The 22,046-nt window shown below is 39.1% G+C and overlaps 1 protein-coding gene across 2 annotated transcripts in view; it reads right to left on the bottom strand.

Moving 5' to 3' along the window:
• The window catches only part of ankrd28b (ankyrin repeat domain 28b), a 39,325-nt gene extending 17,621 nt beyond the window's left edge, over positions 1 to 21,704 (bottom strand). The window contains exons 1-6 of one of the 2 annotated variants that reach the window (XM_061953143.1): positions 21,393 to 21,704; positions 7,654 to 7,737; positions 7,299 to 7,377; positions 5,347 to 5,417; positions 5,019 to 5,219; positions 987 to 1,074 (exon numbers count right to left, since the gene is read on the bottom strand). In XM_061953143.1, coding sequence (XP_061809127.1) covers positions 987 to 1,074; positions 5,019 to 5,219; positions 5,347 to 5,417; positions 7,299 to 7,377; positions 7,654 to 7,737; positions 21,393 to 21,419 — 550 coding nt within the window. In that variant the 5' untranslated portion in view covers positions 21,420 to 21,704. The remainder of the gene's footprint in view (positions 1 to 986; positions 1,075 to 5,018; positions 5,220 to 5,346; positions 5,418 to 7,298; positions 7,378 to 7,653; positions 7,738 to 21,392) is intronic. The other variant, XM_061953135.1, reaches the window with a different exon arrangement.
• Between the last annotated feature and the right edge of the window lie 342 nt (positions 21,705 to 22,046).

Raw genomic sequence — 22,046 nt, 5'->3', positions numbered from 1 at the left:
AAAACATCACCGTGGAGTTATTAAATCTGTTTAGCTGATTGGAGAGCTAGCTCTATGACGATGACTTCTGTTTTGTTTGATCCGCCGTTTTACTGCCGTGTTACAGGCAACGTTTGGATACAATTAAGGTGTGTAGATAAACATTTACAAAATCTTTCTGTGTAAATAACTAATTTCACAATTTTACTGCGGCTTGGAGTCCGGTGCTGCTAAAATATGGGGATTTATATATTTTTTCCTTCTACAATTTAGTGGGTGCGGTTTATATACGGGTGTGTTCTACAGTCTGGAAAATAGGGTACCTTGAACATTGGAAATAGCATTCAATGCCTGTCAACACTTCCTAAAATTTGACTTTAATTTAAATCCTTCAGAAATTTTATTTATGTATGTTCATATTGAAAAAAAAACATTTAATAAAATTCTGACTTTAGTCATGTCCCTGGGCTTTCACTCGGTCGTGTTACCCGAACACATTACCCCCTCTAAAAATGCCAAAAGTAAGTTAATTTACACATTTTTCATTTTTTTTGATGATATTTTACCTATGATTTTTTTTAACGTGATTTGTTTTTTTTCAAATTAGTTTTTTGTTCAATCATGTGTATGTTGGCATAAATGACATGTGGTTATATAATTCATGCATTTGATAATTAATTCTGTGCTAAAAAACTCACTCAATACTTTGAGTCCTGTTACTCAAATAAGTCATGTTTACCACAGAATAAACATTTTGAGTAGTTCAGTAAGAGTAATATTAGATTAAGAGTTGAAAGACAGAAATTTAGGTTTGCTTTGAGAACTTTACAGCAAGCAAATGGCTCACAAATCGTCTCCCGTTATGTAAATGATTGACAGTAATAAGTGTCTGTCACTACTAATACATGCCTGTGTAATCCATGGGATGCAAGTGAAGGAGTGTCTATTTTAAATGTAGGTAACACAGAGAACCAACAAAATGACATAACAAGTGGATATATTTTTACCCATGTAGGCTGCCCAATGGATCGCACGCCGGTCCTTCTTGTCAAAGGCATTAATGTTGGCCCCTCTGGAGAGCAGAAGCCGCACCATCTAATGTGATCCAAAACAATTAATGAGTCATGAGGCGATCAACATTATAAAACCAATGTTTCTGCATTTTAAGAGTGGACATTAATACATAAATATACAATATGGTCAAATCGGTGTAATGGCTTATTCACTGGACCTAATCCCTTGAATCTGAAAACATTAAAGTGTTTGACATTAGAAAGGGACAAGCAGTAGAAAATGGATGGATGGATGCTGATAGTTGTGAAACAGCCCACCCATACATTAGCTCTATTAATACTTGAATAGAGCAGGCATTCCCTCTCCTAAAATAACTTATCCACATGGAAGCACATGTGCCCAGGTACAAAGACTTAATCGACTCCAAGTTCACCATGACGTTTGGGTGTGTTAATGACTCGCAGCTTAAAAGGTTTGGTTTTCATCATCAATAATACAGCAATTATTCTTACAAATAATTAATATTTTGATTAGCAGAGTGTATCTTATATTTAAATGTAATAGTGGCATATAATTTACCAGGATTAGGGATGTAATGATACATTTGTAATTTGATTTTCAGTAAAGTACAAAGGCACACAGAGTTCCCACAAGGTACACATTAAGTGAGTGCCAGGCACAATAACTGCCTTGTCATAGAGTCTACTCCGTAAACAAATACAGTGCAGCCCTGGCTAGCGGGAGTCGTGGCTAGCAATGGTGCCAAGGAGAAACAAAAAGTTGAAAACCCTCTTCTGTTGTCAGTCTCCTGTTTGGGCACACTTTGCCTTCCCGCTTTAAAGGCATGTGGGTAAGACTAAAGCATTGTGCTAGCAGTGTTAAGTAGAGATTGGGAGCGAGGCTACAAACTGAAATCTGTTATTGCTGCATTTCATTCAATAATACAATATAATTTACTACAGATAAAATCCTGTAGTTACTGTTGCACTTGTCTGCATTGGTTCTCTTACCTAAAAAGAAACACTTAAAATCATTACAAGGGCAGTCAAAAAAAACAAGTTGACTGATGTGATTAATCACAAAAACATTTTGCATTAATCATTAGTAGTAGCAGATTAATCACACAATTTATTTTAAGGGAAAACATGCACCTTTACTTAAAAGAGGAACTGTACTTTTTTTATTTTATTTTGTCTATCATTTACAAACCAAGTGTGTACAAACTTATTTCTATTTTAATTTATAATATACGACTCGTACTGGATGGCTAACAATGTAACTAATGGGAGTAATATATTATATATTCCCCCCATAAAGTCCTCTACCGACTCAGTGGCCTAGTGGTTAGAGTGTCCGCCCTGAGATCGGTAGGTTGTGGGTTCAAACCCCGGCCGAGTCATACCAAAGACTATAAAAATGGGACCCATTACCTCCCTGCTTGTCACTCAGCATCAAGGGTTGGAATTGGGGGTTAAATCACCAAAAAATGATTCCCGGGCGCGGCCACCGCTGCTGCCCACTGCTCCCCTCACCTCCCAGGGGGTGATCAAGGGTGATGGGTCAAATGCAGAGAATAATTTCGCCACACCTAGTGTGTGTGTGACAATCATTGGTACTTTAACTTTAACTTTAAAAAAACGTCAACAATACTTCATTAAAATGCATATTCACAAAGTATTAGCGTCATGGTTATAATAAGAGCTAATGCCAAGGAACTACTTTTAGTGGCGCCTTGATCACAGCAATGTAATTAGCTAGTACAAGGTTATGGCCACAAGCAGAGAGATTGGTGAACTTTAAAATTTAATTTAGATCTGAAGACATTGCGAGAAAGACATGAAAAGATGCTCGTTGGCGCCCACCCTTTCTTTTTATCCGAAGATCGAGGATTCTGATTAATCCATCATCTAAACGCCAAAATACTCCAGTAATTGTTCAATAACCTGTATAATAACCAAGCTGTAGCAACATTGTTATTGTAAGAACACAGTCTTGCAATAGCATGCTACGGAATTAGCCATAAGCTACCTTGTGTCTCAGCACCTGAATGGCTTTTGAGTTTGTAGTGTACAACACAATGCAATAGGACACCAATGTGTACGGACTGAAAAATGTGAACAATCATATTACAGTATCTGTAAAGTATTAGCCCACATTTCATGTTTTCTGTGTTCACAGCTAGCTCGACAATGTATGTAGTTGTAATAACAAGCATGGTGTGCTGCATGTATCATGATCAATATTATAGTGACTCACTCGATGGACAGTTGTCTGTTCGGTTAAACTGGCCGGGGACGTTTTTCCCAGTTAATTTTGGGTAAGCACTCCATTTATGTCGGCATAGCTTGGCTACAAGCTCCACATTTACCCCGTCAAACTCTCTCAACTTCTGTCTGCTCCAACGTTTGAGCCTTTGTTCGTGCTCACTTCTATAACCAACAGTTCATCCTCCGTATAGTCAGGTTAAAAAAATATAAGGTTGTCAATCCTCATTTGTACAAAAATAGCCATCTTTGTTGTCTATTACCAAGTCTGCCATGATTAGAACACGGAAGTAGGAGCACACAATTGCTGTCGGAAATGCCTTGCTATGGGAACGGAAATAAATGCACTGAGGAAATAAGTTCCAGTAATGCATAAAATTACCAAAATAAGGTAAATAATAGAGATGTCCGATAATATCGGCCTGCCGATATTATCGGCCGATAAATGCTTTAAAATGTAATATCGGAAATTATCGGTATCGTTTTTTTTAAATTATCGGTATCGTTTATTTTTTTTTAATTTTTTGTGTATTAAATCAACATAAAAAACACAAGATACACTTACAATTAATACACCAACCCAAAAAACCTGCCTCCCCCATTTACACTTATTCACACTCATTCCCACAAAAGGGTTGTTTCTTTCTGTTATTAATATTCTGGTTCCTACATTATATATCAATATATATCAATACAGTCTGCAAGGGATACAGTCCGTAAGCACACATGATTGTGTGTGCTGCTGGTCCACTAATAGTACTAACCTTTAACAGTTCATTTTACTCATTTTCATTAATTACTAGTTTCTATGTAACTGTTTTTATATTGTTTTACTGTCTTTTTTATTCAATATTTTTTTTTAAATGTATTTATCTTATTTAATTACTTAATTTATTTTTTTTAAAAGGACCTTATCATCACCATACCTGGTTGTCCAAATTAGGCATAATAATGTGTTAATTCCACGACTGTATATATCGGTTGATATCGGTATCGTAATTAAGGGTTTGGTCAATATCGGAATATCGGCAAAAAGCCATTATCGGACATCCCTAGTAAATATTGTACATATTACATATTGTTATGAATATGACTGTTATTATTATACAGATATATATATATATATATATATATATATAATTTGCAGTGTGTATACCCCGCCTTCTGCCCGAATGCAGCTGAAATAGGCTCCAGCACCCCCCCCCGTGACCCTGAAAGGAATAAGCGGTAGGAAATGGATGGATGGATATAAAACATTGATGGAGGTTTTGAAGTTGTTTTAGAGGGCCTTGAAGGCTACAATGGTGACTCCCATTAGCCACATCATTCAAGCGTTTTTTATCAGCTTTAGAATCCTAAAAAAAGATTTGTTGTCTCTCATGATTGTGAACGATAGGCAGAATTTTTAAAAGAGAGCAGTTCCCCTTCAAATTATGTAAGCAAGTCATTTACTGAGATTGATCACAATTAATCCAAATTCATGATAGTTGCGGTTGTAGTTCAGAGTTATGTAGAACTGCATAGCATTAAATTGAGCACATTATGTTGCCCACTAATATAGCCTCAGTAAGATACATTATATGTGTCAATCAAAATTGAGCATGACACGTCTGGAATTTCATTAGATTACCCCGAGAGGGACAAGCATCAGACAACGGATGGATGGATGGGTACTTAAGGTTTTGTCTAGTGGGTGTAAGATCATGCTTCATGGGTCACACTAATGACATCAGAGTTTAGGTTTAATCAAACGAATATCACCTCTAGATGACCACTGAAAGCTGCATGGTGCAGCGCGGTCCGTCCGGCTCTATCCGACACGTTCACATTGCTGAGCTGTGGGACGAGTGCTTCTGCACAGCGGACCGCCTTATTGGCCGCGGCGATGTGTAGTGGCGTCTGCCAGTTCTTGTCTCGTGCATTTACGTCGGCAGAGTGTTTCAGCAAAACTTGCACTGCCTCCTGCCACAAAAATGTTACAAACACAGTTTAGAATTTGTCACTTTGTTTATCATTCTCTTTGGTGTGCACTGTGTGTGTGTGCATGTGAGAGAAAGAGAGGAAACCGAAGGACATTCGCTTCGCATACCTCGCTACAGGAGGCAACAGCTCGGTGCAGAGGAGTGAGCCACTTGCTATCTTTGGCATTTACTCGGGCACCTGCAGCATAAGACAGGGAACAATCAGACTACTTGAGGACATTTGGAAGCAACTTGCACAATTAGTAACAAACTGAAACTAAGCTTTGGACAACAACCGGATAAATCATATACAGTGTTACCTCAACTTAACAGTGCTCTAACTTAAGTGTTTTGATATATGAGGTTCTTTCTGCTAATTGTTATGCTTCAAGTTGCAAGCATCGCCGCCATTAGTTGGTGTAGCAAATGTAACAGTGACCCCCTTAACATCCACTCAAAACATCCGGTCTTAGCTTTTAAGTCATTGGCTTACGGCTAGAGATCGATGTAACTTTGTGAAAGTTAATGTGAATGACAGTGCTGAGAAGAACAAAAAAGAAAGAAAGAAATCATAAAAAATATGACCGAACGTGTCGCCAACTTTGCAGAGCAATCTGAGGATAACACTGCTCGTCTGCACCGTACTGAAGCAGAATGAGTCTAAAGCCAGTCAAGAGTATTACAATAATATCTAAACGACAGACATTTTTCCATGGAAATATGGAAAAGCTGCTAATAGCGTGTTTGACGGAGAAGCAGCTGGAAGGCGATGCCATAGAACTCCAATCTCCAAGGTAAATGCTATACATTATAATAAATGTACTTAAAAAAAAACAAAAAAAAACTACTGTATTTTTTATTACTATATTCTATTGTTTTCATATAACATTTATTATTCAAAAGTGTGTTTTTATTTTAAAAAGACTTGTTTCATGTTAAAATTGTGCTGTTTTGCAAAGGCCAAGCACCAATTAAACTGATTTCAATTAATTTCAATGGGAGACATTGGTTTGAGATACAAGCCTTTTGAGTCATTACAGTTCATTACAGAACCAATTAAGCTCATAAGATAAGGTACAACCTTGGTTACAAACCACATGTTTGTGTAAATATTCATATTCACTCAGCATATTATCTCCATCACAAGAGTTTAGCTTTTTTTCCCTCTTTTGTATACATTTCTTTTGATGCCACCATAAAAGGGTACCAACGTGTGATGTGATGATAGCCATAAAAACAGGAAAAAAATGTGGAGTGTATTGAGAATGTCAGGAGATGTTAACAAAATGAATTATTAAATCTAGTAATACTATGTAACAGAATCGCCACACAAACATCCTGGTGCCTCTCCATTACGAGTCTACCAGGCCTCTTTAAAGAATGAGTAGTTTTACTTTAATTTATCTTTTAATTTAAAATACAACTGCAACGATTAATTTGATTAGAAGAAAGTTTTGATTTCTATTTTGTTGCTTCAAATAATTTAATGAAATGTAAATGAAAAAAACCTGATAAAATCCAAACTGCATGGAGTACTGGGAACTTAAAATACGTTTACATATATTAAGTACAGCCGCTGCAATACAGCACACATGAATGTATATAAAAATATACCGGTAACCGGATATTTTATTTATTTATAAATATAATGCATTAAACTTTTTTTTTTATTAATGCACACGTTTAAAGTGCAATTTCAATGTTGATGTGCATTTATAAAAATAAAAACAGTTATGGCAAGTGTTTTCTCTAAAATACGCATTGAAGATCCAATTAATTGAGCAAACCAATAGATTAAATACTAAAATAATAAATAGCTGCAACTCTGATTGAAAATGTTACTTCAAACATTGTTTGCAAAGTTAATAAAAGGTTTGGTTAATACTCAACTTTAATTATTTTACTTAACATTTATTCCAATTAGAATTAGACTGGAAATTTGACTTTGAAGGCTCCACTGTATTTGTATGAAGGGCGTGACCACATAAGTCATGCACTATACATCTCATAACACGACTTCAAATGTGTTTTATGCAACATAACTTGTACGCTGGCTGTTGCCTTGTAACACAAAACACACCTGAAAGAATCAGAAGCTCTATAATTTCTGCATCTCCAAGGTAGGCAGCAGCATGCAGTGGCGTTCGCTTCTCGTTGTCCTGTCATGAGAGAAAAAAAGAGAAAACTGCAGTGATCCAAACCAAATCAATACATTGTTATGAGGCTACTATGTTGTGACAAGAAAAACAATATGCTGGGTATGGTGATATTTTTATTACCAACTAAAGTTCAATAAATACAGTTTGCTACTCAGAACACAAGCCAGAAGCAGATGAATGCAAACAAATAAAAAGGTATTGCAACAGTGAAGCAATTCAAGTACAATAAAAGTGGGAAGTTTACAAAACTAAGAGAATAAAAGCTGCAGGGATTACCTGTGCATTCACATCCTCCTTTTTGAATATGAGTGACCGCACTTCATCGGGATCCACATTGAAAATGGCTTTCAGCAAAGCAGGCTAAAAAAAGGAAATATAATCAGGTTAAGATCAACGGATTTTAGGGTTGACATGTCGAGACATTTAAGTAGAACATATGGGCCTCAGTGAAAGATGAATGATTTACAGGATCCTTCCTCATCCTCAGAAATTACTATTGATGCCCGACTCATCTGTTCAATGTGATCAATGTAATAGAAGCAGAAGCAGAAGACCCAACAAAAAATAAATATTTGGCTGGGGATGAGGCTGAACTACTCAAATAGGCTGGTTTACGTTTTTAGATGTAAATGATTTCACAAAACCACAAAATGAGCTTTTAATAAAGTGTCTGGACTGAAAAGCATTGAGCATCCCACCCAGCACAGAAACATACTTAAGACTTGTATGCAAAAAAGTTCAGACACAAGCTCAAAAAGTGGCTTGAAGGACAAAACGGCCCATCTTCACTTGTTTTCCACTCTGAAAGAGACCATGCTGCAAAACCTGCCTCCTGCATTGACTATTTACATCCAAGTTCAGCCCAGGAGATATTATCGGCCCACTATTCGTTTTTCATCGACCCACAGCATATTCAAACCATATATATATATATATATATATATATATATATATATATATCAATGAGACAACATGCTAATTTTGTGGTTGCCTAAACCCAAAGCTGACATGTTGATGTTTTGACCTACATTGAATTGGTTTGGCCCTGTGATGAGGTGGCGACTTGTCCAGGGTGTACCCCGCCTTCCGCCCATATGCAGCTGAGATAGGCTCCAGAACCCCCCGTGACCCCGAAAGGGACAAGCGGTAGAAAATGGATGGATGGATGAATTGGTTTTAGCATCTTTAATGCACAAAATGTGTCAAAGTGGCCCAACCACATCCTTGAACTGTACTGTATGTTGGCCCCCTGCTCTCTTGACTGGACCATAACATGGTGAAAAGTAAGGATGGATACTGGAACTTGGTTCCATAATGGCACAGGTGCTGACATCAACGGTAGTAAACACACAGAAAGAAGTAGTAACTATTGGTGCCTCATTTTGGCGCTAAATAAATGCAGTGAGCCACCTGCAGCAAGTGCTTAACAGTGATATTGTGCAAGTAGCAGGCACACAGAGTCTGACCCCCTTTTTAAACATTATTACCAACATTAACATGCCAACTGCTGCACAACACCGTCAGCACCGCTAGCCACAACAACACAGCATGTCCTCATTATGCAGTCTGTATGCACCAATGTGTGAATTATATTTATATAGTGCTTTTCTCTAGTGACTCAAAGCGCTTTACATAGTGAAACCCAATATCTAAGTTACATTTAAACCAGTGTGGGTGGCACTGGGAGCAGGTGGGTAAAGTATCTTGCCCAAGGACACAACGGCAGTGACTAGAATAGCGGAAGCGGGGATCGAACCTGGAACCCTCAAGTTGCTGGCACAGCCGCCCCACCAATGACACTCAAGGCGAGCGGAGTGCATTCACAAACCCCGGAACTGTTAGCATCAACATTACAACACAAGCAAGTCGTTTTTTGCACGTTGTCTAGGTTTTGCATCATTGCTAGTTTTGTTGCAATATCTATTACAATTCTTTGGGAATTTAATTTTTAATGAAATACTAATCATTTGATTTACATTAAGTATTGAAATGACTAGTATGTTCAATTTTAATGTCACAAATAAAAATAAATAATAAAGGGTGTACCCCGCCTTCCGCCCGATTGTAGCTGAGATAGGCTCCAGCACCCCCCGCGACCTCGAAGGGAATAAGCGGTAGAATAAGGATGGATGGATGGATGGAATACATTTTTTTTTTCTTTTAGAAAAATGTGTATGTTTTCCATTTTTTTATGTGCCAGTTTAGGCTGTGTTTAGGCACTGAAACCTTTTCAAAAGTGCCTATTTGGTATTAGTATTGTTTAAAATGTAAACAATACCCAAACGTAGTGAAGACTAATATTGACAAAACACATTTCTGGGCTTATTTAAAAAAGCCTGGATTATGACTCCACCTCTTTCAGGTATATACACAAACAACAGAAAGTACCAATGAACACTTTTTGCATGCTATCAGGAGAATACTAATACAAAATGTATTGGCAATGTTTACTTAATGTAAACACTTCATGTTTGTAGATAGTGTGCTGGGACTTTCTACTCGTGAAGCACAGTTGTCCTATAACTGTCTTTTTCTTTGTGAATATTTAATTACAACCGTTGTTCAACACATAATGAACCTAAGTTGTAACTGCACAATATGTTGGCCATCAACTTACCGGTATATGTACAACTGACTTGTTTCTAGAGGAGCATATTTCTTTCAAGTCGAAGCTGTAAAGCGGAAATTACTGCAACTCCTGAGTACTTACCCTTCCATTGCAGTATGTTAGGGTGTGCTCCAACCCACCAGAACATGGGTGACAAACTCTGGCCCGCGGGCCAAATTTGGCCCTTGAGGCGATATCAAATTAACACTAGAGCTGGCCCGCCGATTATATACAGCGGCGGTGCCGCGGTAACACCACATTCACCTACTTGCCAAACCTCCCGGGGGACTCCCAACTTTCAGTGCCCCTCCCGAAAACCATCAAGTCTGCTTTTCATCCAGTCCAAGAAGTGCTGGCCTAGTCACAAGATATGTGCGGCTGCTGCACGCACAAACAAGTGAATGCAACGCATTTATCAATAGCGATACAGGTTACACTGAGGGTGCCCGTAAAAAAACAACTTTAACACTGTTAGAAATATACGCCACACTGACTCTTCCGGGACGCTACAAGGTGTGTGTGTGTGGGGGGCGGGTGCTGGGGCGTGGTTTGGTGGTAGCGGGGGGTGGGGTGTATATTGTAGCGTTCCAGAAGAGTCAGTGCTGCAAAGGGTTCTGGGTATTTGTTCTGTTGTGTTTATGTTGTGTTACGGTATTCACATGTGTGTGTGCGTACAGAAGCCGCACATATCTTGTGACTGGGCCGGCACGTTGTTAGAATGGATGAAAAGCAGACGTGACGAAAGCTCGTAGAGGACGTTAAATTAAAGCAGTGCCTTTAAGGCACGCCCCCAAGATTGTGGTCCGGGTGGACTACGAGATATAATGACTGATGAACACCTTCGTTCGATAATGAAGGTTGCCTCAGCTCAAAGCCTGAGCCCCGACATTAATGAACTAGCATCCAAGAAAAGATGCCAGGTATCTGGCTTAGGCACATCAGATTAGATCAGTGTGTTGCAAACTGAGCAGTTTAAAGTCCTGAATGGTTGGTTTATTCATCGTTATTTTATTTTCAAATTTATTAGCCTGTGGAAAAAGTTAATGTTGATATTTACCTCAGAAGGCTGCAAATTGAAAAGAGGCATTCAATTTTTATTTAAATTGTATTTGATATGCCATTGATATTTTTTTATTATTATTATTATTGTTTGAAACGGGATTTTGCATGTCACTATAAAGTTATATAAGCCTTGCTTGTTCAATATTCAATGCAAAACTTGTTTGGGTCCCTATTAAAAGGTTAATTTGTTAAACCTTGGCCCGCGGCTTTGTTCAGTTTTAAATTTTGGCCCACTCTGTATTTGAGTTTGACACCCCTGCACTAGAAGGTCATGGTAATTTCTTGTCATTTACAATAAAACACCAAATCACAACAGAAGTAATTTAAAGAAACGTTCCTACAGAAAAGGCATATGCTAAGTGACATTGGACATGCCATGTACATGCTACTGATTGGCATTGGCAATTTCAATACCTGTAGTAACTAAAACTACAACTAAAGATGTACATTGCAATCAAACAGCTTGTGTGTAAAAAGTATAATACTTACAGGCAAACACTTTGTAGGACTGAACAACAGACAAGACGGGCACATTCACCTAATGATAACAGACTACTTACTTCCTGGGCTACAGCAACAAACCCGGGACAAACTGAATGAATACCCGGTACTTGCAAATGAGACTCTAAGAAAACAAGACATATCAACTGATAATTAATATCAGCTCGGTGTTAAATGATTTTTTTTTTAAATAAACTAATTAGCATTTATAACCACATAAACACAAAAAAGTACCAAAAATTGATACAGTTAAATTACACCGAGGTACCAGGAGTTGGAACATTATTAGTTCAAATGTAAAATGTACACATCCCTAAACATCTACTGTGTCGATATGAAGACCACAGTTTTCTACCACACTAATGTCTACACTTAATACTCTTTAGTTGTTTTTTTTAACAATAAGAGCTCTGATGTAAGTGTAATAAGTTATCTACCATTAAAACATCCCATCCATTCATTTTCTACCGCTTATCCCTTTCGGGGTCGAGGGGGGTGCTGGCTACATGAAACCACTCAAATGTTACTACTACTGCTGCCACTTCTGCAGCAGTTCAGTGAGTTGAAATCGATTCAGGAATTTTAACAAAAAAATTTAAATCAACCAGTGTTACTGTGAAATAATAAAATACCGGATACTGCACACTGCGGGTGAAGTTTCCTATATTCCTGTTATTTATTGTAAGGGAATTATGTTTAAATGAATTATGGATACAAACAAGCAAGCAAGTAAACAACAATTGATGACCAATGCATTCACATCTTATTTGACTAAAGTGCTACCAACACTTTAGGTTGAATTAACAAGAGGACACATTTTCTGTTCACATTTAAAATATTCAAGCAATTTTCAATAAAAGTACAGTAACCAACATTTTAACAGTTTAATTACTTGCTAAATAAAGTTCCCCGCCTTGGCGTTGCCAATGAAGGACAGCGTCCCAGGTGTGCGGAAGCATATATGCCCCCTAATCCTTGATGATACGGCTGGGCGATATGGCCTTTTTTTAATATCGCGATATGGCCTTGAAATATCACGATATATATCTTGATATTTTGCCTTAGCCTTGAATGAACACCTGATGCATATAATCACAGCAGTATGATGATTCTATGTGTCTACATTAAAACATTATTCTTCATACTGCATTAATATATGCTACTTTAAAACTTTCATGCAGAGAAGGAAATCACAACTAAAAAAAATCACTATTATTTTTATACGGTGTTGATCTGGAAATGTTTGTCTCGGCATTTTGATGGTGTGGGCGTGTGGCACCGAACGGAGATGTTGACATGCGGAGTAAGCACTCTTCATTCTCTAGCAGGTGACTTTTCAAATGATGCTACACATTACCAGTAATGCTACTTTTTATAGCAAAGCTTTCGCCCCACACTTGACTAATTACGGTTGTCTGTTCGACATATTCCCACTTGAAGCCAAACCACCGCCAGATGATGGACCCCCTGCTGTTTTTTGGGGGAATTAATTATTCCTTCATTTGTTACCAGATTCGCACCTTCTTTCTCTCGTATTACCGCTCACACGGCTACGCTAGCATCACAGCTAACGTTAGCCATGCTGCTACCTCTTTGCTGCGCGAGGGCGTATACGTATGTGACGTATGACGTGACAGTATGTGACGTGTGTAGAAGCTGTGCTTGCTGTCTGTGAGAAGGAGAGACAGGAAAGAGCGAGGAGAGCCTGTAGTGTAATGCCCCGCAGCTAAAAGCAACTGCGTGAGAACGCATACTCGAATATCACGATATAGTCATTTTCTATATCGCACAGAGACAAACCCGCGATATATCGCGTATATCGATATATCGCCCAGCCCTAGTTGATGGTGTTGGGCCCTCGCTTCCTAAATTCCATAGCCTCCTTCATCCATCTCTTGTATTTTTTCTTTCTTTCTCATCAAATGATTTCTCCTTGTGTTCTGGAACTTGATGTGTTGCGGTAACTTGCTCCGCTGTCACATCTGTTGGCTCGGCCGCGTCTTTTGTAGTTTAAGGTTGTGGTGTGGGTTTGTCATTGTGTTGTGTCGTTTGTATTTGTCGTGGCTTTTGCAATCGCACTGTTGCAGAAAACAGTCTCTGCAGGTTTCAACAAGTCAATTCTAAGACTTTAAGACTTTTTTTAAGACCATAATGAATATAATTTAAGACCATTTCACATCCATATGGACAAAAAAGTACAAAGACATAAAATAAAATCAGAGACCAGGAGGAATTGTAAGTATGCGAATTAATTCACTACTCTTTCACATTAGAAAACCAACAAACTAACTAACTACACCAGAAATCTCTCTATTGTAAACTAACTGAAAAAAAATATTAAAAAAACAGACATTTTTTCAAATTTGCCATAAAAAATATTTAAAAAAACAGACATTTTTTCAAATTTGCCATAAAACGGTTTTCTTGCAAAAGGTGCTTCACATCAAGTGTTTTCATGTAACAACAACACGTCAGCAATGGTAAAGTACAACAATATATCGTCTGTGAAAGGGACTGTTAGCATCTCTGCTAAAGCTAATTGGTTAACTTTTGCAGTGCATTTGCACCTGTCAGAATTGAGCAAACAGATAAAAACATATTCAGTACTAATACTGTTTCTGCACAAAGTTGTGAAAAACTGAGAGTCCAGACAGAGCGAATGTCTAAAAAGAAAGAAGGAGATTATGGCTTGCAAGCCTGAAACAGAATTTGGATGTGAATAATGTGGATACCATTCAAGCTCATTTTGTATCTGGTGTGTATGAAAACATTTTACCTGTTTTTTGTGATTTTTAAAAAAAAAATTATAAAACATATTGCTAATAAACAAGGACTATTTCTTATTTAAGCATGACAAAATAAGTCTTCCTTGCTTTCCTCACCCAACCATAAATTGAATGTACACTAAACAGACAACCTTAATAGCATTTAATGCAGTTTCTGTATAAAATTGGAGAAAAGATCAAGCATAAGAAGCTGACCTGAAATTATTGGAATAATTATTAGAAATTATGTACGATAATTATGTTTTTTTTTTTGTTTTACTGCTGTGAGTACACGACTGGAGTACTACAGAAAAAAATAGTGTATTTACTGTATGTATCGTCAACATTTCATATTGGTCTCCTTCGGCAATTGGTGCCACTTTACCCACATAACACTCCTGAAGTGAAGTTGATCCTTGTAAAGTTGTACAAGTGTTTATGGCGTTTCAGCATCTTTTGATACAGACATATCCTGGATTTTTGACTTTTACATTATTCTTCCATTCACTTTCACTACAATGTTTACAAACGCTTCCCTCCTCCATGGCTCCACAAACACTTTATACAGTTCCATCCACCGGCTTCAACCATGCATTAAATAGTTTTTTCTGGAGCCACAAATCCTTCAACTTGCACTTACCCATCTTATGCAAGTAATTCGGCTTTGCTGTGGGCTTTTGTTAAGTTTTCTCCGCTGCTATGCTAAGCTGTAACAACACACCACTGCGAGTGCACAGCACACTAACTGGTGGTGCTCGATAAATTTGCACCGGGCAGCACAGTTTAGTTCCGTTATAGTGTCCTCATAAATCTAAACATTTAAAAGCAAGAGTGGCGTTTATGCATGTTTTAAATAAAAGTAACGTTAATAGATTTTTAAGACCTTTCAAAATAGTATTTATGACCTTTTATGAAATTTTAGGAACATTTAAAATGTTAAGGCCTTAAATTCAAATTGTTGGATTTAAGACTTTTTGGGACTTTTTAGGACGCCGCGGATACCCTGAGAAAGTTACCATATTGCAATGACCTGCAGTGTAGAAGGAGACACAGTTATTTACAAGTGGAAACAAACTCAGGGAGTCAAAACACACTTACCGGTATACAACAAGAGCTGCTGTTCGCCACAACTCACGTTAAGACACACACACAGACATCTAAACTCTCGTGGGACTCTGTTCACTTGTCTGCCACTCTCGCACACCACACACACAACAGCGCCACCTCTTAAAAGGAACACAGACACACATATCACTGAGGTTATACTATTGTCTTGTTGCGTTTGTTATGACCTTTCTCGACCACGGTAGACATCTGCTATTTTTGTTTTGATGAAGCCGCAGATGGGAAATTAGACTTAATGTTTACATTCTTTATTATTAAAAGTGCTAAACTCTATATAAAGTCTTACGTTTTTAAATCTGATGTTTTCCTTTTTCTAGTATCGATAAAATCGATCGATTCCCCTTTAAAGCAATCTTGGATAAATACCTGTATCTCTTGGAAGGCAAACTTGCTGGGCAGAAATCCATATACCGGTACTTGAATTTGAGAAATATAAATCATTCTATCATTACATCCCTACTAGAAAGGCACTCTGAGAGCGCAGACTTTTGCCAGACCCTTTCTAAAGAATCCTTTTTCTGAACCCAGATGGTTATATCCAGATCACACCCATAATCTAATCCCTTGTTCCACCTCAGACTCTTCCTGAAAGTTTAATCAAAATCCACCAGCCAGTGGCTTTCAAACTTTTTTTTCCACCAAGTACCACTTCAGAAAACACTTGGCTCCACAATTTCCACCATAATTACTAGAGGTGGGGGAATCAATCGATTTTTAGATGCATCGCAATTCAGACAAGCACGACTATAGAATCGATTAGTTAACGTCAATGATGGATAATCGATTAATTTATTGTAAATAAAGCAATGCACACAGTTCTAAAATGTGTCTGATGGCAGCGAGCCACCTCACTAAGAGATCCTACCAGCTCCTTTACTATTTGGCACTTATGGTCCAGTTTTGCAAACATTTTCATTAATTTAATAAATGTGGGAATTCATTCAACTGTTTCTTATTCCAAATGAATTTTTTTTTTTTAAGTTGCAAGTGATAAACACTTATTTAATAAAACAAAAAGAAATGTAAAACAGCATTAATATACATCAATTAAAGATGCATCAATAATTGACTTTTAATCGAACCGTAGCTCCTGAATCATAATCGAATTGTGTGTTGGCCAAAGATTACCACCCCTAATATAGACCAGTATTTAAATACAATAGCAATAGCAAAAACAAGGCAGTATGTTTATTTAACAAACATATTTAATATTTGTCCAGGGTGGGCGCTGCCTTCCACCAGAGTGCAGCTGAGATAGGCTCCAACCCACCTGTGACTCAGAGAGGGACAAGTGGTAGAAAATGGATGAATAGATGGATAGGTTTTTGGCTACTGTAACAATTTGAACAGTAACACTGTATTTGAATATTTAAATAAGTGATTATTTGGCGTACCACTAGATGGAGCCTGCGTACCATTGCTATATGCAATACCCTCCAATATACTAATATACAAAACCCAAATTCAGTGAAGTTGGCACGTTGTGTAAATATAAATAAAAACAGAAAAAAATGATTTGCAAATCCTTTTCAAATTGTATTCAATTGAATAGACTGCAAAGACAAGATATTTAATGTTCGAACTGAGAAACGAAATTTTTGTTTTGCAAATAATTATTAACTTAGAATTTTATGGCAGCAAAACATTGCAAAAAAGTTGGCACGGGGGTATTTTTACCACTGTGTTACATGGCCTTTCCTTTTAACAACACTCAGTAAACGTTTGGGAACTGAGGAAACCAATTTTTTAAGCTTTTCAGGTGGAATTCTTTCCCATTCTTGCTTGATGTACACCTTAAGTTGTTCAACAGTGTCTGTTGTCGTATTCTACACTTCATAATGCGCCACACATTTTCAACGGGAGACAGGTCTGGACAACAGACAGGCCAGTCTGGTACCCGCACTCTTTTACTACGAAGCCACGCTGTTGTAACATGTGCAGAATGTGGCTTGGCATTGTCTTGCTGAAATAAGCAGGGGCGCCCATGAAAAAGACTTTGCTTGGATGGCAACATATGTTGCTCCAAAACCTGCATGTACTTTTCAGCATTAATGGCGCCTTCACAGATGTGTAAGATACCCATGCCTTGGGCACTAATACACCCCCATACCATCACAGATGCTGGCTTTTGAACTTTGCGCCTATAACAGCCTGGATGGTTCTTTTACTCTTTGGTCCGGAGGACACAACGTCCACAGTTTCCAAAAACAATTTGAAATGTGGACTCGTCAGACCACAGAACACTTTTACACTTTGCATCAGTCCATCTTAGATGACCTCGGGCCCAGCGAAGCCGGCTGCGTTTCTGGGTGTTGTTGATAAATGGCTTTCACTTTGCATAGTAGAGTTTTAACTTGCACTTACATATGTAGCGACAAACTGTAGTTACTGACAGTGGTTTTCTGAAGTATTCCTGAGCCTATGTGATGATATCCTTTACACAATGATGTCGCTTTTAGATGCAGTACCGCCTGAGGGGTTCGAAGCTTCGTAATATCGCTTACGTTCAGTGATTTCTCCAGATTCTCTGAACCTTTTGATATTACGGACCGTAGATGGTGACATCCCTAAATGCCTTGCAATAGCTTGTTGAGAAATGTTGTTCTTAAACTGTTCGACAATTTGCTCATGCATTTGTTCACAAAGTGGTGACCCTCGCCCCATCCTTGTTTGTGAATGACTGAGCATTTCATGGAAGCTGCTTTTATACCCAATCATGGCAACCACCTGTTCTCAATTAGCCTGTTCACCTGTGAGATGTTCCAAATAAGTGTTTGATGAGTGTTCCTCAACTTTCTCAGTCTTTTTTGCCACTCGTGCCAGCTTTTTTGAAACATGTTGCAGACATCAAATGAGCTATCCATCCATCCATTTTCTACCGCTTATTCCCTTTGGGGTCGCGGGGGGCGCTGGAGCCTATCTCAGCTACAATCGGGCGGAAGGCGGGGTACACCCTGGACAAGTCGCCACCTCATCGCAGGGCCAACACAGATAGACAGACAACATTCACACTCACATCCACACACTAGGGCCAATTTAGTGTTGCCAATCAACTTATCCCCAGGTGCATGTCTTTGGAAGTGGGAGGAAGCCGGAGTCCCCGGAGGGAACCCACGCAGTCACGGGGAGGACATGCAAACTCCACACAGAAAGATCCCGAGCCCGGGATTGAACCCAAGACTACTCAGGACCTTCGTATTGTGAGGCAGATGCACTAACCCCTCTGCCACCGTGAAGCCCCATCAAATGAGCTAATATTTGCAAAACATAAAATTTATCAGCTCGAACGTTAAGTATTAAAAGTTAAAGTTCCAATGATTGTCACAAACACAGTATCTTGTCTTTGCAGTGTATTCAATTGAATATAGGTTGAAAAGGATTTGCAATTCATTGTATTTTGTTTTTATTTACGATTTGCACAATGTGCCAACTTCACTGGTTTTGGGTTTTGTACTTTATATCTTGTGTGGAAATACCACAATGAGTACCATTCTAATCAAATTAAATACTGTCACATTTTGAATGGCTCAATTGATGCAAAGCATGTAGGCAAGGCAACACCACAACACCAGTGGCTCATCTCTTACCGTCACTGTTAATAGCACAACAATTATCTCTCTCAGTGATGTCCGTGAATTTCTGCAGCTAAAAGGATCGATTCACACCAACAAGTCAACGGCTGTGCTTCTTACAACTGCGTCTCATTTTGCACAGCTCAAATGCTGCACTAGATTTGCTATGCTCCTTGTCTCATGCAAAGCCTTGAACACTGTCACCATGGAGACGGCCCTTCAAGCAACTTACACCTGGCTCGCAGAAAAACAAGATCATCCGATGCATGTTGCGGAAAATAACAATGGTATGCAAAAGCACTTCAGCGTACTGCTATCAAGCTAGCTATGTTTGTGTCCGCATTTATAAGCGTTTCATATACTGACAATATGACCTGGTCCCTACACTTTTTGCGTCGGATTAAAAGAGCACAGCTCCCTCCCCCCATTCTACAGAGGCACTATAGAGAGCCTACTGACCAACTGCATCTCTGTCTGGACTGAAGCTGCAGTGCCTCAGACTGGAAGTCTCTGCAAAGAGTGGTGAGGATGGCGGAAAAGATCATCAGGACTCCTCTTCCTCCTATCAGGGAAATCGCAAAAAGCCGCTGCCTGACCAGGGCTCAGAAAATCTGTAGAGACTCCTCCCACCCCCACCAAGGACTGTTTTCACTGCTGGACCCTACAATGAGGTTCCGCAGCCTCTGTAGCAGAACCTCCAGGTTCTGTAACAGCTTCTTCCCTCCGGCCATAAGACTCTTGAACGCATCAAAATAATTCCCCCTCAAAAACGGATTAACTCGCTGGAATATAAAGACAATATAACATACATCCATAAACTAGTGATGGGATCGGCAGTTCTTTTGACTGTACTGAATCACTAGAATCAGTTCCTTAAATTGAGTCGTTCAAAAAATTTGTTCACCGACCCCCCCCCCCCCCCCCCCCCCCAAAAAATAGGAGGGGGGGGGGGCGTGCGTAGTACAGTACAGTGCAGACATTCGCGGGAGAAGCAGCAAATAGGGTGAACGCGAGTCCCTACACAGCTCTGTGCATGCAGTACACCAGGCAGTGAGTGACTGACACAGCGCCACAGTCAGCACAGTTCAGTACGTGAACCTGAATCACTTCTGCAGCAGCAGTTCTGTGTGCAGGTCGGCGAATCATGAGTCAGTCAGTAACAGCTTCCCCAGCGGCAGATCTCGGTGTGTGTCAGTTCGCGAACGACACAAGCCCTCAGCACCCAATGAACGACGCGCACAGTGACTGAACGAGAGCCTCAATGTGACGTCCTCCTCCACGACACAGTCAGTTCTCTGTGTCAGTAGGTTCGCGAGTCCTGATTCTGTCGTTCACTGAGTGATTCTTGTCGTTAATCCGCGGTGAACAAATCGTTCGCTCAGTCCCTCCCCCCGCCCCCATGATGAGTAGCTGGCTGCGTCGTTCGCCGACGTCGAGGGTTCAGTGAGTCACAGAATGCGCCAGTTCCACTCATACCGGCATGGTCGCGGCGGAGCTCAACTGAACTGAGAAAGGAACGAATCAGTTCATGAAGTGATTCGGTTCAGTACGTTCACTCAAAAGATTCGTTCATTCGAACGAATCGTTCGCGAACGACACAACATTACCATAAACGTGGATGCATGTTAAAAAGTGCAATATATTTATCTCTATTTATTTATATCTGGACCTTATTGCTCTTTTATCCTACACTACCACAAGCTAATGCAACGAAATTTCGTTCTTATCTGTACTGTAAAGTTTAATTTGAATGACAATAAAGGAAGTCTAAGTCTAATAATTACATGCCAGATGACTTACATAGACATAAATATACTAGAGGAAAATAACGCGTTGATTACAATAAAGTCAGGTTATTGGGATGGTGATTTAAAAATGCTGCAATATATTTGTTTGCTAATGCAGCACTTGTATTTGTTACAAAAGGTAAACAGCAAATGATGCATATGTCACAAGCATTCCATAGTTACAACAAGCACATTGGTGTGATTGTCATTGTGTAGTCTCCAGAACCTTCGTGAGCCTAAACGACAAATAAACATATTTTTCTTGTTGCATCTATTAGCTCTTTATCCGTAGATAGGGGGGTTGGCTAATTGCTGGAGATAAGCAGTCCTGTTTCATGTAAGTCCCCATGCATAAGTGATAGGTTATCACGATCACAACAAAAGCTGTGATCAGGCTTACGTTGACCAACTGTAATCTAGCTCGGGAAAACACATACATTTATCTTTTTTTATTCCAGTTTCAAGCGCTGCATAAATCGCGATAAATAGAATTAGCCACATATCGGAATTAGATTCGCTAAGAAAAACTGAAATCGACGCTAATTCGAATCCCTATGCTATCTTTGGATCCGACTTTTAACACAAGCGTCCTTACCTGGTCTCGAATTTTGAGAACCACCATATTTGTGTGGTTTCAAGTGCTCTCATGCAGACTTGCAGTGGGGTGTTTGTCTTCTTCCTGACAGAAATGTGTTCGATCGTGTTGCTGCTCCCTCTGCGGCTGCTCTGCTGGAGGCCTAGCCTGATGCTAGCGTAGCTCCCTCGCTAGCCCCATGGCCTGATTACATGCAAGCGAACGAGTAGCGGAAAGCCCATAACATTAGCGCCGCCATATTCCGCCTCCCAAGAAGACGCAACCCTATTGGTCAAATATATCCTACGAGAAAGAAAGAACGCTATTGCTCGGGTTGTATGTGACGTCACGTCCGGTTTCTGTTGCCTGTGACTCGAGCAAACAAACGTTTAAAGTCGTTCATGCAACCCGCCATTGAACTAAAAGAAGAAAAAACAAATCATGTGTCTTATTCGTAAGCTACGACGTAGCGGTAAGCTAAGTAAAAAAAACATTGTGAGTTCTTACAAAAAAATCATAAGTGATGGGGAAAAAGGTATTCGACATAACCACAAAACGCAGAGAAAAATTAATTCTGAACATGTCGCGTGGAGCCAATGTCAAAATGAAATGTGAAAGCTGTTTATTCGTGTCTTGTCTTATTATACATATATTTACACACAAGACGTCTTCTTT

The sequence above is a fragment of the Nerophis lumbriciformis genome, linkage group LG04 (assembly GCF_033978685.3).
Source record: "Nerophis lumbriciformis linkage group LG04, RoL_Nlum_v2.1, whole genome shotgun sequence".
Taxonomy (NCBI): domain Eukaryota; kingdom Metazoa; phylum Chordata; class Actinopteri; order Syngnathiformes; family Syngnathidae; genus Nerophis; species Nerophis lumbriciformis.
The sequence above is the reverse complement of the archived record's forward strand: the minus strand, read 5'-3'. Positions and strand labels throughout refer to the sequence as shown.